The 20,150-nt window shown below is 39.9% G+C and overlaps 1 protein-coding gene across 1 annotated transcript in view; it reads right to left on the bottom strand.

The window, feature by feature from the left end:
• Window positions 1–20,150, bottom strand: part of LOC119541677 (1-acylglycerol-3-phosphate O-acyltransferase PNPLA3-like) — a 37,339-nt gene that overhangs the window by 4,161 nt on the left and 13,028 nt on the right. The window contains exon 7 of the mRNA XM_037845782.1: window positions 19,560–19,692. Within this exon, the coding sequence (XP_037701710.1) occupies window positions 19,560–19,692 (133 nt within the window). The remainder of the gene's footprint in view (window positions 1–19,559; window positions 19,693–20,150) is intronic.

Raw genomic sequence — 20,150 nt, 5'->3', positions numbered from 1 at the left:
TGGCAGCTGTTATTTCAACCCACCCCAACAGGGGCTGTGGTGGTGAAGACTTGGAGAAGCTGTTCTTCCCCAGGGCTGAGGGGTATAATTAGTTGAATGGCTGCCTCTACTGAGAAGGCCAGGAGAGCTCAGCTTTGCAGAGCCATTGGGGAAACTCTTAGCACCCTTCCTGATCCCATCCCTAGGGCACGTTGGAACTGGACTGCACTCATTTGTGGGTTCCTGGACATCTTTTGGCTAGGAAAGACTGGCTTGGGAAAGTCCTCTCCATTGTATCCTCCTCCCAAAATTTGCCCTCCAGGGAAAAGGAGCTTGAGACAAACAGGGTAAAAAACTACAGAGATGGACAGTCCAGGAGGAAAGACCTGTGGGCTTCAGACATCCAGGAGAGCTCTGTTCCATGGGAAACAGGGGAACTCCAAAACAACTAACAATCAAAAGCCCAGGACTACATAGAGGCCATGAAAGATAGCAAAACCCTGCATACATTGCATTCATCTTAGGCAGACTTTCCTGATAGGAGGGTTGAAGCTCAAGAAAATTCCTATCTTATTACCAGCTGGTTATAAAACCAAGAAACAGGCATTAGAGGGGATAAATCCCAGAGTAAACATTTTAAAATATTAAAATGTACAGTGTACAAAAAAAAGTACAAACAATAAAACAGGAAATGAAGGTCCATCCTGTGGAAGAAAATAAAAATCCAGAAAACACCTAAGAAGAAGACAAGAATGTGGCACACCAAACTAAAGGTTTAAGAAAATGATGTTTAAAATATTCAAGGAGAGGCGGGGCAAGATGGCGGACTGGTGAGCTGTATGTTTTAGTTACTCCTCCAGGAAAGTAGGTAGAAAGCCAGGAACTGCATGGACTGGACACCACAGAGCAATCTGACTTTGGGCATACTTCATACAACACTCATGAAAGCGTGGAACTGCTGAGATCAGCGAAATCTGTAAGTTTTGTGGCCTGGGGACCCGCACCCCTCCCTGCCAGGCTCAGTCCCGTGGCAGGAGGGGCTGTCAGCTCCAGGAAGGAGAAGGGACAACTGCAGTGGCAGCCCTTATCAGAAACTCATTCTACTGATCCAAACTCCAACCATAGATAGACTGTGACCAGACACCAGAGAATCTGAGAGCAGCCAGCCCAGCAGAGAGGAGACAGGCATAGAAAAAAAACAACACGAAAAATTCCAAAATAAAAGCGGAGGATTTTTGGAGTTCTGGTGAACATACAAAGGGGAAGGGCAGAACTCAGGCCCTGAGGCTCATATGCAAATCCTGAAGAAAAGCTGATCTCTCTGCCCTGTGGACCTTTCCTTAATGGCCCTAATTGCTTTGTCTCTTAGCATTTCAATAACCCATTAGATCTCTGAGGAGGGCCCTTTTTTTTAATCCTTTTTTCTTTTTCTAAAACAACTATTCTAAGAAGCCCAATACAGAAAGCTTCAAAGACTTGCAATTTGGGCAAGTCAAAAGAAGAGCAGAACTAAGAGAGCTCTGAGACAAAAGGCAATAATCCAGTGGCTGAGAAAATTCACTAAACACCACAACTTCCCAAGAAAAGAGGGGTGTCTGCTCACAGCCATCATCCTGGTGGACAGGAAACACTCCTGCCCATCACCAGCCCCATAGCCCATACCTGCCCCAGACAACCCAGTGGGACGGAAGCGCTTCAAGTAACATGCACACACCACAAAACTGGGCAAGGACATTAGCCTTCCCTACAACCTCAGCTGATTGTCCCAGAGTTGGGAAGGTGGAGCAGTGTGAATTAACAAAGCCCCATTCAGCCATCATTTCAGCAGACTGGGAGCCTCCCTACAGAGCCCAGCAGCCCAGAACTGCCCTGGGGGGACGGCACTCACCTGTGACATAGCACAGTCATCCCTCAACAGAGGACCTGGGGTGCACAGCCTGGAAGAGGGGCCCACTTGCAAGTCTCAGGAGCCATATGCCAATACCAAGGACTTGTGGGTAAGTGGCAGAGACAAACTGTGGCAGGACTGAACTGAAGGATTAGACTATTGCAACAGCTTTAAAACTCTAGGATCACCAGGGAGATTTGATTGTTAGAGCCACACCCCTTCCCTGACTGCCCAGAAACACGCCCCATATACAGGGTAGGCAACACCAACTACACACGCAAGCTTGGTACACCAATTGGACCCCACAAGACTCACTGCCCCACCCACCAAAGAGGCAAAGCAGGGGAGAACTGGCTTGTGGAGAACAGGTGGCTCGTGGACGCCACCTGCTGGTTAGTTAGAGAAAGTGTACTCCACGAAGCTGTAGATCTGATAAATTAGAGATAAGGACTTCAATTGGTCTACAAATCCTAAAAGAACCCTATGAAATTCAGCAAATGCCAAGAGGCCAAAAACAACAGAAAATTCTAAAGCAGATGAAAAAACCAGATGATATGGATAACCCAAGCCCAAGCACCCAAATCAATAGATCAGAAGAGACACAGCACCTAGAGCAGCTACTCAAAGAACTAAAGATGAACAATGAGACCATAGTACGGGATACAAAGGAGATCAAGAAGACCCTAGAAGAGCATAAAAAAGACATTGCAAGACTAAATTAAAAAATGGATGATCTTATGGAAATTAAAGAAACTGTTGACCAAATTAAAAAGATTCTGGGCACTCATAGTACAAGACTAGAGGAAGTTGAACAACGAATCAGTGACCTGGAAGATGACAGAATGGAAAATGAAAGCATAAAAGAAAGAATGGGGAAAAAAATTGAAAAAATCGAAACGGACCTCAGAGATATGATAGATAATATGAAACGTCCAAATATAAGAATCGTTGGTGTTCCAGAAGGGGAAGAAAAGGGTAAAGGTCTAGGAAGAGTATTCAAAGAAATTGTTGGGGAAAACTTCCCAAATCTTCTAAACAACATAAATACACAAATCATAAATGCTCAGCGAACTCCAAATAGAATAAATCCAAATAAACCCACTCCGAGACATATTCTGATCACATTGTCAAATACAGAAGAGAAGGAGCAAGTTCTGAAAGCAGCAAGAGTAAAGCAATTCACCACATACAAAGGAAACAGCATAAGACTAAGTAGTGACTACTCAGCAGCCACCATGGAGGCGAGAAGGCAGTGGCACGATATATTTAAAATTCTGAGTGAGAAAAATTTCCAGCCAAGAATACTTTATCCAGCAAAGCTCTCCTTCAAATTTGAGGGAGAGCTTAAATTTTTCACAAACAAATGCTGAGAGAATTTGCTAACAAGAGACCTGCCCTACTGGAGATACTCAAGGGAGCCCTACAGACAGAGAAACAAAGAAAGGACAGAGAGACTTGGAGATAGGTTCAGTACTAAAGAGATTCGGTATGGGTACAATAAAGGATATTAATAGAGAGAGGGGAAAAATATGACAAACATGAACCAAAGGATAAGATGGCTGATTCAAGAAATGCCTTCACAGTTATAACATTGAATGTAAATGGATTAAACTCCCCAATTAAAAGATATAGATTCGCAGAATGGATCAAAAAAAATGAACCATCAATATGTTGCATACAAGAGACTCATCTTAGACACAGGGACACAAAGAAACTGAAAGTGAAAGGATGGAAAAAATATTTCATGCAAGCTACAGCCAAAAGAAAGCAGGTGTAGCAATATTAATCTCAGATAAAATAGACTTTAAATGCAGGGATGTTTTGAGAGACAAAGAAGGCCACGACATACTAATAAAAAGGGCAATTCAACAAGAAGAAATAACAATCGTAAATGTCTATGCACCCAATCAAGGTGCCACAAAATACATGAGAGAAACACTGGCAAAACTAAAGGAAGCAATTGATGTTTCCACAATAATTGTGGGAGACTTCAACACATCACTCTCTCCTATAGATAGATCAACCAGACAGAAGACCAATAAGGAAATTGAAAACCTAAACAATCTGATAAATGAATTAGATTTAACAGACATATACAGGACATTACACCCCAAATCACCAGGCTACACATACTTTTCTAGTGCTCATGGAACTTTCTCCAGAATAGATCATATGCTGGGACATAAAACAAGCCTCAATAAATTTAAAAAGATTGAAATTATTCAAAGCACATTCTCTGACCACAATGGAATACAATTAGAAGTCAATAACCATCAGAGACTTAGAAAATTCACAAATACCTGGAGGTTAAACAACACACTCCTAAACAATCAGTGGGTTAACGAAGAAATAGCAAGAGAAATTGCTAAATATATAGAGACGAATGAAAATGAGAACACAACATACCAAAACCTATGGGATGCAGCAAAAGCAGTGCTAAGGGGGAAATTTATAGCACTAAATGCATATATTAAAAAGGAAGAAAGAGCCAAAATCAAAGAACTAATGCATCAACTGAAGAAGCTACAAAATGAACAGCAAACCAATCCTAAACCAAGTAGAAGAAAAGAAATAACAAGGATTAAAGCAGAAATAAATGACATGAGAACAAAAAAACAATAGAGAGGATAAATATCACCAAAAGTTGGTTCTTTGAGAAGATCAAGGTTGACAAGCCCCTAGCTAGACTGACAAAATCAAAAAGAGAGAAGACCCATATAAACAAAATAATGAATGAAAAAGGTGACATAACTGCAGATCCTGAAGAAATTAAAAAAATTATAAGAGGATACTATGAACAACTGTATACCAACAAACTGGATAATGTAGAGGAAATGGACAATTTCCTGGAAACATATGAACAACCTAGACTGACCAGAGAAGAAATAGATCTCAACCAACCCATCACAAGCAAATAGATCCAATCAGTCATCAAAAATCTTCCCACAAATAAATGCCCAGGGCCAGATGGCTTCACAGGGGAATTCTACCAAACTTTCCAGAAAGAACTGACACCAATCTTACTCAAACTCTTTCAAAACATTGAAGAAAATGGAACACTACCTAACTCATTTTATGAAGCTAACATCAATCTAATACCAAAACCAGGCAAGGATGCTACAAAAAAGGAAAACTACCGGCCAATCTCCCTAATGAATATAGATGCAAAAATCCTCAACAAACTACTTGCAAATCGAATCCAAAGACACATTAAAAAAATCATACACCATGACCAAGTGGGGTTCATTCCAGGCATGCAAGGATGGTTCAACATAAGAAAATCAATCAATGTATTACAACACATTAACAAGTCAAAAGGGAAAAATCAATTGATCATCTCAATAGATGCTGAAAAAGCATTTGACAAAATCCAACATCCCTTTTTGATAAAAACACTTCAAAAGGTAGGAATTGAAGGAAACTTCCTCAACATGATAAAGAGCATATATGAAAAACCCACAGCCAGCATAGTACTCAATGGTGAGAGACTGAAAGCCTTCCCTCTAAGATCAGGAACAAGACAAGGATGCCCGCTGTCACCACTGTTATTCAACATTGTGCTGGAAGTGCTAGCCAGGGCAATCCGGCAAGACAAAGAAATAAAAGGCATCCAAATTGGAAAAGAAGAACTAAAACTGTCATTGTTTGCAGATGATATGATCTTATATCTAGAAAACCCTGAGAAATCGACGATACAGCTACTAGAGCTAATAAACAAATTTAGCAAAGTAGCAGGATACAAGATTAATGCACATAAGTCAGTAATGTTTCTATATGCTAGAAATGAACAAACTGAAGAGACACTCAAGAAAAAGATACCATTTTCAATAGCAACTAAAAAAATCAAGTACCTAGGAATAAACTTAACCAAAGATGTAAAAGACCTATACAAAGAAAACTACATAACTCTACTAAAAGAAATAGAAGGGGACCTTAAAAGATGGAAAAATATTCCATGTTTATGGATAGGAAGACTAAATATCATTAAGATGTCAATTCTACCCAAACTCATCTACAGATTCAATGCAATCCCAATCAAAATTCCAACAACATACTTTGCAGACTTGGAAAAGCTAGTTATCAAATTTATTTGGAAAGGGAAGATGCCTCGAATTGCTAAAGACACTCTAAAAAAGAAAAACGAAGTGGGAGGACTTACACTCCCTGACTTTGAAGCTTATTATAAAGCCACAGTTGCCAAAACAGCATGGTACTGGCACAAAGATAGACATATCGATCAATGGAATTGAATTGAGAATTCAGAGATAGACCCTCAGATCTATGGCCGACTGATCTTTTATAAGGCCCCCAAAGTCACTGAACTGAGTCATAATGGTCTTTTCAACAAATGGGGCTGGGTGAGTTGGATATCCATATCCAAAAGAATGAAAGAGGACCCCTACCTCACCCCCTACACAAAAATTAACTCAAAATGGACGAAAGATCTCAATATAAAAGAAAGTACCATAAAACTCCTAGAAGATAATGTAGCAAAACATCTTCAAGACCTTGTATTAGGTGGCCACTTCCTAGACTTTACACCCAAAGCACAAGCAACAAAAGAGAAAATAGATAAATGGGAACTCCTCAAACTTAGAAGTTTCTGCACCTCAAAGGAATTTCTCAAAAAGGTAAAGAGGCAGCCAACTCAATGGGAAAAAATTTTTGGAAACCATGTATCTGACAAAAGACTGATATCTTGCATATATAAAGAAATCCTACAACTTAGTGACAATAGTACAGACAGCCCAATTATAAAATGGGCAAAAGATATGAAAAGACAGTTCTCTGAAGAGGAAATACAAATGGCCAAGAAACACATGAAAAAATGTTCAGCTTCACTAGCTATTAGAGAGATGCAAATTAAGACCACAATGAGATACCATCTCACACCGATTAGAATGGCTGCCATTAAACAAACAGGAAACTACAAATGCTGGAGGGGATGTGGAGAAATTGGAACTCTTATTCATTGTTGGTGGGACTGTATGATGGTTCAGCCACTCTGGAAGTCAGTCTGGCAGTTCCTTAGAAAACTAGAAATAAAGTTACCATTCGATCCAGCGATTGCACTTCTCAGTATATACCCGGAAGATCGGAAGGCAGTGACACGAACAGATATCTCCACGCCAATGTTCATAGCAGCATTATTCACAATTGCCAACAGATGGAAACAACCCAAATGCCCTTCAACAGATGAGTGGATAAATAAAATGTGGTATATACACACGATGGAATACAACGTGGCAGTAAGAAGGAACGATCTTGTGAAACATATGACAACATGGATGAACCTTGAAGACATAATGCTGAGCGAAATAAGCCAGGCACAAAAAGAGAAATATTATATGCTACCACTAATGTGAACTTTGAAAAATGTAAAACAAATGGTTTATAATGTAGAATGTAGGGGAACTAGTAATAGAGAGCAATTAAGGAAGGGGAAACAATAATCCAAGAAGAACAGATAAGCTATTTAACGTTCTGGGGATGCCCAGGAATGACTATGGTCTGTTAATTTCTGATGGATATAGTAGGAACAAGTTCACAGAAATGTTGCTATATTAGGTAACTTTCTTGGGGTAAAGTAGGAACATGCTGGAAGTTAAGCAGTTATCTTAGGTTAGTTGTCTTTTTCTTACTCTCTTGTTATGGTCTCTTTGAAATGTTCTTTTATTGTATGTTTGTTTTCTTTTTAACTTTTTTTTATACAGTTGATTTAAAAAAGAAGGGAAAGTTAAAAAAAAAAAAAAGAAAGAAAAACAAGGAAAAAAAGATGTAGTGCCCCCTTGAGGAGCCTGTGGAGAATGCAGGGGTATTCGCCTACCCCACCTCAATGGTTGCTAACATGACCACAGACATAGGGGACTGGTGGTTTGATGGGTCGAGCCCTCTACCATAGGTTTTACCCTTGGGAAGACGGTTGCTGTAAAGGAGAGGCTAGGCCTCCCTATGGTTGTGCCTAAGAGCCTTGTTTTAGTTTGCTCATGCTGCAGAATGCAAAACACCAGAGATGGATAGGCTTTTATAATACGGGGGTTTATTTCACTACACAGTTACAGTCTTAAGGCCACAAAACGTCCAAGGTAACACGTCAGCAATCGGGTACCTTCACTGGAGGATGGCCAATGGCGTCCGGAAAACCTCTGTTAGCTGGGAAGGCACGTGGCTGGCGTCTGCTCCAAAGTTCTGGTTTCAAAATGGCTTTCTCCCAGGACGTTCCTCTCTAGCAAGCTTGCTCTTCTTCAAAATGTCACTCACAGCTGCACTCTCTTCAGTCTCTTTGAGCCAGCACATTTATATGGCTCCACTGATCAAGGCCCACCCTGAATGGGTGGGGTCACACCTCCATAGGAGTATCCCACCGAAGTCACCACCCACAGCTGGGTGGGGCACATTCCAAGCAAATCTAACCAGCACCAAAACGTCTGTCCCACAAGACCACAAAGATAATGGCATTTGGGGGACACAGTACATTCAAACCGGCACATTCCACCCCCTGGACCCCAAAATGACATTATCTTTCCAAATACAAAATACATTCATTACATCACAATGTCACAAAAACTTAAACCATTTCGGTAACAAAAGTTAAGTACAAAATCCCATCAAAATCAAATATAGGCGTGGTCAGTCCTAAGGCATACTTTTCCTTTAGCTTTGGATCTGTGGACTTAGAACAAGTTATATGCTTCCAATATACAAAGGAGGGACATTCATAGGATAAACATTCCCATTGCCATAAGGGGAAAGAGTAAGGAAAACAGGGTTAACAGGACCAAAACAGTTCCTAAAACCTGCAGGACAAACTCCATTAGATTTCCAAGTCTGAGAGTCATTTACAGAACAACGTAGCATCCTTGGGGCTTGAGAGAGCAGGAGTCTAACCCTTCCTAAGGGCCTTTTCGGCAGCCCTTTCCTCTCCAAACGCTTAGGTGAGTGCTCCAACATATCCACACATTGGGGAGACCACCTTCTTGGCCCCACCCTCCTCAAACATTGGGGCAGCTCCCAGATTCCCTTCCACCTCCGGGGCACACGCTCAACCCCTTCAGAACAGTGTGGTGGCAGCCAGGCTCTCCCCAATTCCCTGGGAATGTGCTCCAACCTCTTTGGGACCTGAGGTGGCAAAACTCTTCCAGAGCACCGAGGTGGAATGCCTGCCCTCGACCTCCGGGGCAAACTCACCCTTTCCATGTGTGTGGGCTGCTCTGCTCTCCCAGCCCAAGGCCTCTTGACTCCAGACCTCAACCTCCATGGCTCTGTCTTTGAAGAAATTTTTCCTGCAATTTGTTCCTTGTCTGTCTCCTCCACTCCAGACTGGCAGCGGCTCTGTCTATAAAGTTCTCTCAAAAATTCTGTTGGCTTTGCATGAAGCACACAGGGGTCAAAGCCATCAGACAATAGGAGTTTCCACAAATCCTTTCTGGATAATTCCATCTCCAATCTTGGCTTGTACTGAAATGGTGGCTGGGTTCCATGTTTGGTTACATCCTCACGTTGGGCTGTAGCTTCTGGGATTCCACCCCCTGGAAGCTCGTAATTTTCCAAGCCATCAGCTTCTGGTTTCTTTGAACCCAAGAGTTCAGTCCTAAGTTTATCTCTCTCCACTCGCATTTTACTATAAGCTGCAAGGAGAAGCCAGGGTATATCCTCCACATGTAGTCTGGAGATCTCCTCAGCTAAGTATTCCAGGTTATCACTTTTAAATTCTTCCTTCCATCTGACACCAGGCCTCAATTTTGCCAAATTCTCTGCCACTTTAAAACAAGGATCGCCTTTCTTCCAGTTTACAACAACACATTCACCATTTCTGTTCAAGTCCTCATCAGAAGTATCTTTAGAGTCCATATTTCCATAAACAGTCTCTTTAAAGCAGTTTTGGCCTTTTCTATCAAGCTTCTCACAACTTTTCCCGAAACTCCCCATTATCCATTTAAAAAGCCGTTCCAACATGTTTGGTATTTGCAAACTCAGCAGCAAAAGCACCCCACTTCTCCGGTACCAAAATCTGTTTTAGTTTGCTAATGCTGCAGAATGCAAAACACCAGAGATGGATAGGCTTTTATAAAACGGGGGTTTATTTCACTACACAGTTACAGTCTTAAGGCCACAAAACGTCCAAGGTAACACGTCAGCAATCGTGTACCTTCACTGGAGGATGGCCAATGGCGTCCGGAAAACCTCTGTTAGCTGGGAAGGCACGTGGCTGGCGTCTGCTCCAAAGTTCTGGTTTCAAAATGGCTTTCTCCCAGGACGTTCCTCTCTAGCAAGCTTGCTCTTCTTCAAAATGTCACTCACAGCTGCACTCTCTTCAGTCTCTTTGAGCCAGCACATTTATATGGCTCCACTGATCAAGGCCCACCCTGAATGGGTGGGGTCACACCTCCATAGGAGTATCCCACCGAAGTCACCACCCACAGCTGGGTGGGGCACATTCCAAGCAAATCTAACCAGCACCAAAACGTCTGTCCCACAAGACCACAAAGATAATGGCATTTGGGGGACACAGTACATTCAAACCAGCACAAGCCTCCTCCCGAATGCCTCTTTGTTGCTCAGATGTGGCCCTCTCTCTCTGGCTAAGCCAACTTAAAAGGTGAAATCACTGCCCTCCCCCCTACATGGGATCAGACACCCAGGGGAGTGAATCTCCCTGGCAACGTGGAATATGACTCCCGGGGAGGAATGTAGACCTGGCATCATGGGATGGAGAACATCTTCTTGACCAAAAGGGGGATGTGAAAGGAAATGTAATAAGCTTCAGTGGCAGACAGATTCCAAAAGGAGCCGAGAGGTCACTCTGGTGGGCACTCTTATGCACAATTTAGACAACCCTTTTTAGGTTCTAAAGAATTGGGGTAGCTGGTGGTGGATACCTGAAACTATCAAACTACAACACAGAACCCATGAATCTCGAAGACAATTGTATAAAAATGTAGCTTATGAGGGGTGACAATGGGATTGGGAAAGCCATAAGGACCACACTCCACTTTGTCTAGTTTATGGATGGATGAGTAGAAAAATAGGGGAAGGAAACAAACAGACAAAGTACCCAGTGTTCTTTTTTACTTCAGTTGCTCTTTTTCACTCTAATTATTATTCTTGTTATTTTTGTGTGCGTGCTAAGGAAGGTGTCAGGGATTGATTTAGGTGATGAATGTACAACTATGTAATGGTACTGTGAACAATCGAAAGTGTGATTTGTTTTGTATGACTGCGTGGTATGTGAATATATCTCAATAAAATGATTAAAAAATATTCAAGGAGATGAGAAAAACTACAGAGAAAGAACTAAAGGATATCAGGAAAACAATGAGTCAGCAATATGAGAGTCTAAGTAAAGAGACAGAAATTTTTAAAAGAACCAAACAGAACTACTTGAGTTGAAGACAACAATAATTGATAAGAAAAAATGCCCAGGAGGGTTTCAAGAGCAGACTGGAGCTGGCAGTAAAGGTAACCATTTGAGTAACTGTAAATGCCAGTGTTATTGTAGTGTGTTGTTTGGTATGTAAGTCCACTTCTTACTTCCTATGGGTGCTAAAATGCAAATGCATGAACAGTAATGATAAATCTATGATTTTGGACATACAATATACAAGGATATAAGTGGTAACAAGTACAAAAAACCTGATGGGGGATAGAGGAGTACAGGAAAAATATGCTGTTGAATTTGTTTTTATCAAACTAAATATGATTGTTAAATACTTAGGATGTTAAATTTTAACCCCATGGGTACCACAAAGAAAATAGATGTAAAATATATCCAGATAGAAATGAGACAGCATTCAATAGGATACAACACAAAAAATTCAAATAGATAAGTAGGCATTAATGGAAGTGAGGAACAAAAGAAGTATAAAACTTACAAAGGCTAAATACCAAAATGGCAGAAGATATCCTGCATTGTCCATAATGACTTGACATGTAAATGGATTAAACTCTCCACTCAAAAGGCAGAGATTTGGAGAATGGATAAAAAAGCATGACACAACTACACACTGTCTGCAAGAGACTCACCTTAAAATCAAATACACAAGTAGGATGACGGTGAAAGGATGGAAAAAAATACACCATGCAAGTAATAACCCAAATAGAGCTGGGTGGCTATTTTACTATCAGATAAGTTAGATTTTTTAAAAATTCATTTTTATTGAGGTATATTCACATACCACGCAGTCATACAAAGCATACATTCAATTATTCACAGTACCATTATATAGTTGTGCGTTCATGAGCAAAATTAATTTTTGAACATTTTCATTATTACACACACAAAAATAATAAGAATAAAAATTAAAGTGAAAAATAACAATTAAGGTAAAAAAGAACACTGGGTGCCCCCTTTTTTTTTTTTGCTCCTATTTTTCTACTCATCCATCCATACACTGGACAAATGGGAGTGTAGTCCATATGGCTTCCCCAATCACAGATAAATTAGATTTTAAATAAAAAACCATTATGAGGGCCAAAGATGGTCATTACATACTGATAAAGGGGACAATTCAAAAGGAAGCTGTAACAATTATAAATATATATGCACCTAAGGGCAGGGCCCCAAAATATATTAAGCAAATAGTGACAAATTTGAAGGGATAAATTGATGGTTCTTCATTAATAGTAGGAGACTTTTATACACCACTCTCATTAGTGGATAGAACATCAGAAGATCAGTAAGGAAGTACAAGGTTTGAGTGATACTCAAAACCAACTAGACCTATCAGACATATATAGAGCACTTCACCCAACAAAAACAGAATACAAATTCTTCTCAAGTACACATGGATCATTCTCCAGGATAGACCATATATTGGGTCACAAAACAAAAATCTATGAATTAAAAATACTGATATCATACACATATATTCTCCAACCACAATGGAATGAGCTAGAAATCAAAAACAGAGGGAGAAATGGAAAATTCACAAATATGTGGAAATCAAACATACTCTTAAACAACCAATAGGATAAACAGGAAATTGGAAGAGAAATTAGGAAATATCTTGAGGCAAATGAAAATGAAAATACAACCTACTAAAACTCCTGGGATGTAGTGAAGGGAGTGCTGAGAGGGTAATTCTCACCTCTAAATGCTTATATTGAAAAAGAAGAAAAACTTTGAATCAAAGACTTAACATTAAAGCTGGAAGAACTACAAAAAGAAGGGCAAACTAAACCCAGAGTAAGCAGAATGAAGGAAATAACAAAGATTAGAAAACAAAAAGACAATAGAGAGAATCAACAAAACCAAAAGTTGTCTCCTTGAAAAGATCAGTACAATTGGCAAACCTTTAGCTAAGACAAAGAAAAAAATAGAGAGGATACAAATAACAAAAATCAGGAATGAAAAGGGGGGACTACTACCAACCCTGCAGAAATAAAAGGACACTAAGAGGATACTATGATCAACTGTATGCCAATAAATTAGATAACCTAGATGAAATGGACAAATTCTTAGAAACACACCAAGTACATACATTGACCCAAGAAGAAATATAAGATCTCAACAAACCAAATACTGTAGAGATTGAGTCTGTAAGCAAAAAGCTCCCAGCAAGGAAAAGCTCAGGACCATGTGTATCCACATGGGAATTAACTTTAATTCTGTTCCACCTCTTCCAAAAAATTGAAGAGGAGGGAACACTTCTAATTCATTCCATGACACCAACATCATCCTCATACCAAAGCCAGATAAGGATACCTTAAAGAAAGGAAAACTATAGAGAAATATATGAATATAGATGCCAGAAGCATCAACAAGCTAGCAAACTGAATCCAACAGCATGTTAAAAGAATTATACACCATGACCAAGTAGGATTTATCCCTCATATACAAGGGTGGTTCAACATAAGAAAATCACTTAATATAATACATGGCATTAACGAAATGAAGAGGAAAACCCACATGATCATCTCAATTGATGCAGAAAAGGCTTTTGGCAAAACCCTTCATGATAAAAACATTTAGAACACTCAGAATAGAAGGAATTTCCTGAACATGAGAAAGGCATATATAAAAATTCCACAGATAACATTATACTCAATGGTAAAATATCACAAACTTTCCATCTAAGATCAGGAACAAGACAAGGATGCCCATTGTCACCACTGTTATTCAACATTGTACTGGAAGTTCTTGCCAGAGAAAATAGGCAAGGAAAAGAAATAAAAGGTATCAAAAGTTGGAAAGGAAGGAGTAAAATTTTCCTATTTGCAGATGATATGTTCCTAAATACAAAAAATCCTGAGAAATCCACAGCAAAGCTCCTAGAGCTAATAAATGAATTCAGCAAGGTGTTGGGGTACAAGATCAATACCCCCAAATCAGCAGTGTTTCTAAACATAAACAATGAACACATGGAAGAGCTGTGGGCCACTCCTCCTTACACCAGTCTGGAGCTGCAGGCTGACAGGCACCACCTGCTTGGCAGAAAATCACAGTGACTAGAGGCTTCACATGGTGTACCAGTCTTCTAAGACAAACCCTAATGGAGATTTTATACTATTGCCTCCTGCTGAGACCTGAGCCCATTCTGGTCTGGGAAAACCTGGTTGGGTAACCAAGGAAATCAGATGAGTAGACAACAGAACACTACAACTTACACTAAGAGAAACAAAGTTATGGCCCAGTCAAAGGAAAAAACTTACACTTCTGAGATACAGGAATTTAAGCAATTAATACTAAATCAATTCAAAAGGTTTAGGAAGGTATGGCAAAAGAGATGAATGATAGAATGAAAACACTCGGCATACATAAGAAAAAAATTGAAAGTTTGAAAAAACAACTGGCAAAATCTATGGAAATGAAAGGCACAACACAAGAGCTGAAAGACACAATGCAAACATACAACAGCAGATCTCAAGAGGCAGAAGCAAACACTCAGGAACTGGAGAACAATGTGCCTGAAAGCCTACACACAAAAGAACAGATAGAGAAAAGAATGGAAAAATATGAGCAACATCTCCAGGAACTTAAGGACAAAATGAGATGCAGGAATGTATGTGTCATGGGTGTCCCAGAAGGAGACAAGAAGGGAAAAGCGGCAGAAGCAATAATGGAGGAAATAATCAATGAAAATTTTCCATCTCTTATGAAAGACATGAAATTGTGGATACAAGAAGAGCAGCATACCCCAAAGAGAATAGAACTGAATAGGTCTACAACAAGACAATAATCAGATTATCAAACATCAAAGATAAAGAGAGAAACCTGAAAGCAGCAAGAGAAAAGTGATCCATCACATACAAAGGAAGCTTGATAAGACAGTGCAGATTTCTCAATAGAAACCATGGAGGCAAGAAGGAAGTGGGATGATATATTTAAGACACTGAAATAGAAAAACCACCAACCAAGAATCCTATATCTGGCAAAACTGTCCTTCAAATATGAGGGAGAGCTTAAAATATTCTCTGACGATGACTGAGTTTGTGAAGAAGTTACCTGCTCTACAAGAATCACTAAAGGAAGCACTGCAGACAGGAAAAGACAGGAGTGAGAGGTTTGGAACACAATTTTTGGAGATAGTAGCATAGCAATATAAGTACACTGAACAAAGATGACTGTGAGTATAGTTGAAAGAGGAAGGTTAGGAGCATATGGGACACCAGAACAAAAGACAAAAGATAAAGACTGGGAATGTATAACTCAGTGAAACCTAGGGTGCTCAACAACTGTGATAAAAGGTACAATCATGTTTTTACATGAGGTAGAATAAATGAATGTCCACATTGTAAGTTGTTAAAAATAGGGTGAGATTGAGGGGAAAATACAGTCAATGCAAACTAGAGACTATAATTAAAAGAAACATTGTATTATGCTTCCTTTAATAAAACAAAGGCAATATACAGAAGCTAAATGCATATGGGAGGAGGGGAGATAAGGGAAGGGTATGGTGCTCCTGGCATTGGTGATGTTGTCTGACTCTTTATTCTACTTTAGTTTAATGCTTTCTTTCCTTTTGTTGGTTTCTAGCTGTCTTGTTTCTTTTTCTCTCTCTTTCTTTTTTCTTTTTCTTTTGTCTCTCTACCTTGTTTGACTCTTTCCCATGAAAGAAATGGAAATGTCCTCATATAGATAGTGGCAATGGGGCTGAATACATAAATATGTGACTATACAGGGAACCAATGATTGTTTACTTAGGATGGAATGTCTTAAAAAATGGTTTGATGAAGAAACCTTGAGGGCACTATATTGAGTGAAATAAGACAGACACATAAGGACTAATATTGCAGGGTCTCACTGCTATGAATAATAATATGTAAACTCATAAACATGAAATATCAGTTACCAGGATATACAATGAGGCTAAAGAATGGGGAGTGGTTGCTTATTATGAGCAGAATGTTCACCTAGGGTGAACTTAAACATTTGGAAATGAACAAAGGTGATGGTAGCATGTTGTGAGAATAACTAACAGTGCTGAATGGTGTGTGAAGGTGGTGGAAAGGGTAAGCTCAGAGACACATATGTCACCAGAAGGAAAGTTAGAGGCTAAATGAGGGGAATGTATAAAATAGTGAATCTTTTGTTAGATAATGTCCATGATTACACAATATTAGAAATTCCTCTCATGAACTAGAACAAATGTATGACACTATAACTAGAAGTTAATAATAGAGGGGCATATAGCAAAAAAAAATATATACCTATTGCAAACTATATACTACAGTTAGTAATATTTTAACATTATTTCATCAACAGTAACAAATGTACTAGAGCCAAACTATGAATCAATAATGGAGTGAGGGTGGTTAGGGGTATTAGAGGATTGGAGTTTCCTTTTTTGTCTTTATTTCTTTTCTGGAGTAATGAAAATGTTCTAAAAATTGAAAGAAAATATTAATTGTAGTGATGAGTGCACAGCTGTATGATAGTACTATGGGCAATTGGTTATATACTTTGGTTCTTTGGATAGTTGTATGGTATGTGAACAATCTCAATAAAAACTAAAAAACAAAAAAGAAACCCACAGAAAATAACAAGTGTTGGAGAGGATGTTGTGAAACTGGAACATTCATTCATTGCTGGTGGGACTGTAAAATGGTGTGGCTGCTGTGAAAGACAGTTTAGGAATTCCTCAGAAAGTTAGTTTAGAACTACCATATGATCTTGCAATCCCATTAATGGATATATATCTAAAACAATGAAAGCAGGGAAGTAAACAGATACTTGGATACCAATGTTCATAGTGGCATTATTCACAATAGCCAAAATATGGAAGAAACCGAGTGTGTATGTGCTGATGAATGGATAAATAAATTATGGTATATAAACAAAATAGAATATTATTCAGCCATATAAAGGAACGAAGTCCTTGAAGACATGATGTTGAGTGAAATAAGCCAAGGACAAAAGGACAAATGCTGTATGATCTCACTGAGTTTTAACAATTACAATGAGCAAACTCATAGAATCAGAGCCTAGAATATAGAATGTAGGTTACAAAGGGACAGGGTGGGGAAAGGGAATGGGAAGTTAAGGCTTAAAATGAACAGGGTTCCTATCTGGAATGATGGAAATGTTTTTGTAATGGATGGCCATGATCGTAGCACAACACTGTGAACATATTAGCAGCACTGAAGTATATATCTGAATATGATTAGAAGGGGAAATGTTAGATTGTATATATGGCAACAGAATAAAGATTGAAAAAAATCCATGGAACTACACTACACTGTAAGACTTAAGTTAAACTTTAATTAATAGTACAACTATAAAAATGTATGAATTGTAACAAATGTTCCATACCAATGCAAGATGGTGGTGGTGGTGTGGTGTATGGGAATCCTGTAGTTCATGCATGATTGTTCTATAACCTGCAAATTCTCTCTAAAAAATTTAAAAAATAAACAAACCTATAAAAAGAACCCCCAAACACCACAGCATGCTCATGCGTGCACACAGAAGCATGCACTCAATGTGTATACATTCATAACCACATCACTGGCCTATGTGTATAAATCCAAAACCACTGCTAGCATGCTCTCACTTGCACACACATGTGCACACATGCATGAGCTGTTCACTGTATCAGCATGAAGACAAGCCAAAAACAAAAAGAAGACAACAACCCAAAATCAAATGCAGACTTCTTTAAACAGTACCCTTAGTCTGGGCAAATTGCCAGTACCTCTAACCCAAATCCAAGAAGGTGAATTTGCAGTTAAATGACAAAGATAAGCCTAACAAAAAGCCCTAAAGCAAATTTAGATCACTTTGATACAGGAAATTCACTGTATTTACATGGAAATGAAAGAAAAAGTCCTGGGCTTTCCTAGTTTCTACTTCTCTTGTAGAAAAGTGTGGCAAGATGGCAGCTGGTGGAAAGTACTTGTGGTCAAGATACCGCCCCCCTCTTCAAGCCCTACTTGGTCATATGCGAGTCCAGCAAGGGAAGCCAACTGGAAGGCCTGACCCCTGCCCTGCACAGGGCACAAACTTCCAGGCGGTCCTTGAGATCCTGCTGAGGGGTCAGCTCATTCTCGCTTTCAGCAGCATTTCCCTAGGAATGAGTCCCTACTCCTTGGGGAGCCCCGAGTCTGAGATTTTAACAGCTTAAATGTTAGTTATCTAAACGGCAAGTGCACTGGAGGCCCAGGGTCCAGCAGGCTCTTCTCTGCAGGTGGGTCAGCACTCAGACCTCCTCCAACTTTTATGCTCATTTGCTCCACATTTCCTGGACTCCCAACAGCCTCCCCATCTGCACCCCAAATTCCTAATATTTCTAAGCTCAATTTCTATTTCAGTCAGTCAGAAAAATTGCTCCTTTAAAAAAAAATCAAGTGTTTTCCATATTCTAGCACCCCAAAGAGGTAAGGTTTCTTATCCAGCTGTCACAGATGAGAGAACTGATACTTGAGACTGATTAACTTCCCTGTAGCACCATGGTCTGCCTATTTCTAAGGCCCAAACTCTCTTATCTATCAGCAGCTTTTTGCTGTCATTACTATTATATGAAAATTAAAATTCACTACAACAGCATAAACATCATGCATCTTACCCATTGATTCTCATGACTGCCCTTGATCTAGGGGAGTCCTCTTATCACCCATGTTTTCTTGTTGAGGAAACTGCAGCACAGAGAGGTAGATTCAGTTGTCTCAGGTCACACAACTGTGGTCACTCATGGAACTAAGATTTGAACCATGGCTGTCTGACTCCTGAGCCATGTGCCTGACCATGCTGTCACCCTGTTCCTGAGGGAGCCCCAATAATAAGTTCTATCCACATCTTCCTTTAACATTTCCATGTCCCTTGCTGAGTATGAATCACATAAACAAATTACACCTAGAATGAAAGAAGAGATTGTGTATACTCTACCATGTTAATGTGATTTAACATTCTAGTCAGCTCTGTGCCCTAAGAGCTGAGGCTCCAACATCTCTGGGCCTCAGTTTCCCCAAGTGGTGATGAGGGGCTGGAGCAGATGTTGCATGAGGCCATGGCCAGTTTATCATGTCTCCAGGAAGTTTCTGAGATTGTGACAGGTGATAGGATACTCATATCTCCAGGAGGACAGTTAGGCACCTTTCTGGGGCCTTCCATATAGACTGTGAGCTCCAGTCAGCAGAGACTTTGTCTGTCCTGCTTGGCTGGGGGCCATGCCTAGGCTGAGGGCCTAACCTGTGCTATCTCATTTCATCCTCACACCAACCCCTGACGGAGACTCAGAGTACATGAAATTCTCACCTCTGGACAAGAACAACCACAGTCTCCCGAGGTGGCATGAAGGGTAGCACCATATAGGACATTATCCTCAGAGGGAAGAAGTTCCACGTCTTTCTCATATGGCCACCTCCATCCTTCATTGCTTCACTCAGTGCTGAACAAGAAATTGGGTCACACCATGTAAGACATGTCTCCCACCAGGGTAAAAAACAAACCCTTTTACCCTAGTAGTGCTTGAAATTTCCATGAAATAGTCCTGGCATCCTGAGGGGAGTTAAATTGTATCCCTCACAATAGTCATGTTCAATTCCTAACTACCAGTCCTCTGGGTGTGAAGATGCTGTTACTTCTTAAGGTGCCCAAACTAAGTACAGGTGACCTTAATCCAATGAGGCTGAAGTCCCTATAAGCCAAGGAAACTGGTCCCAGAAGTAGAAGGCAGAAGTTAGCAGAAGTCAAGGAGCAAACACAAAGAAACAGAGAAATAGCCAAAGCTAGAGGATTGACAGAACAATACAGATTCTGGGGGAGAAAGCAAGGCCTGCTAACACCTCAATGTCAGGCTACTAGTCTCAAAAACTGAGACAAAAAATTCCTGTGGAGGAACCCATC

Source organism: Choloepus didactylus, chromosome 8, assembly GCF_015220235.1.
Source record: "Choloepus didactylus isolate mChoDid1 chromosome 8, mChoDid1.pri, whole genome shotgun sequence".
Lineage (NCBI taxonomy): Eukaryota > Metazoa > Chordata > Mammalia > Pilosa > Megalonychidae > Choloepus > Choloepus didactylus.
The sequence above is the reverse complement of the archived record's forward strand: the minus strand, read 5'-3'. Positions and strand labels throughout refer to the sequence as shown.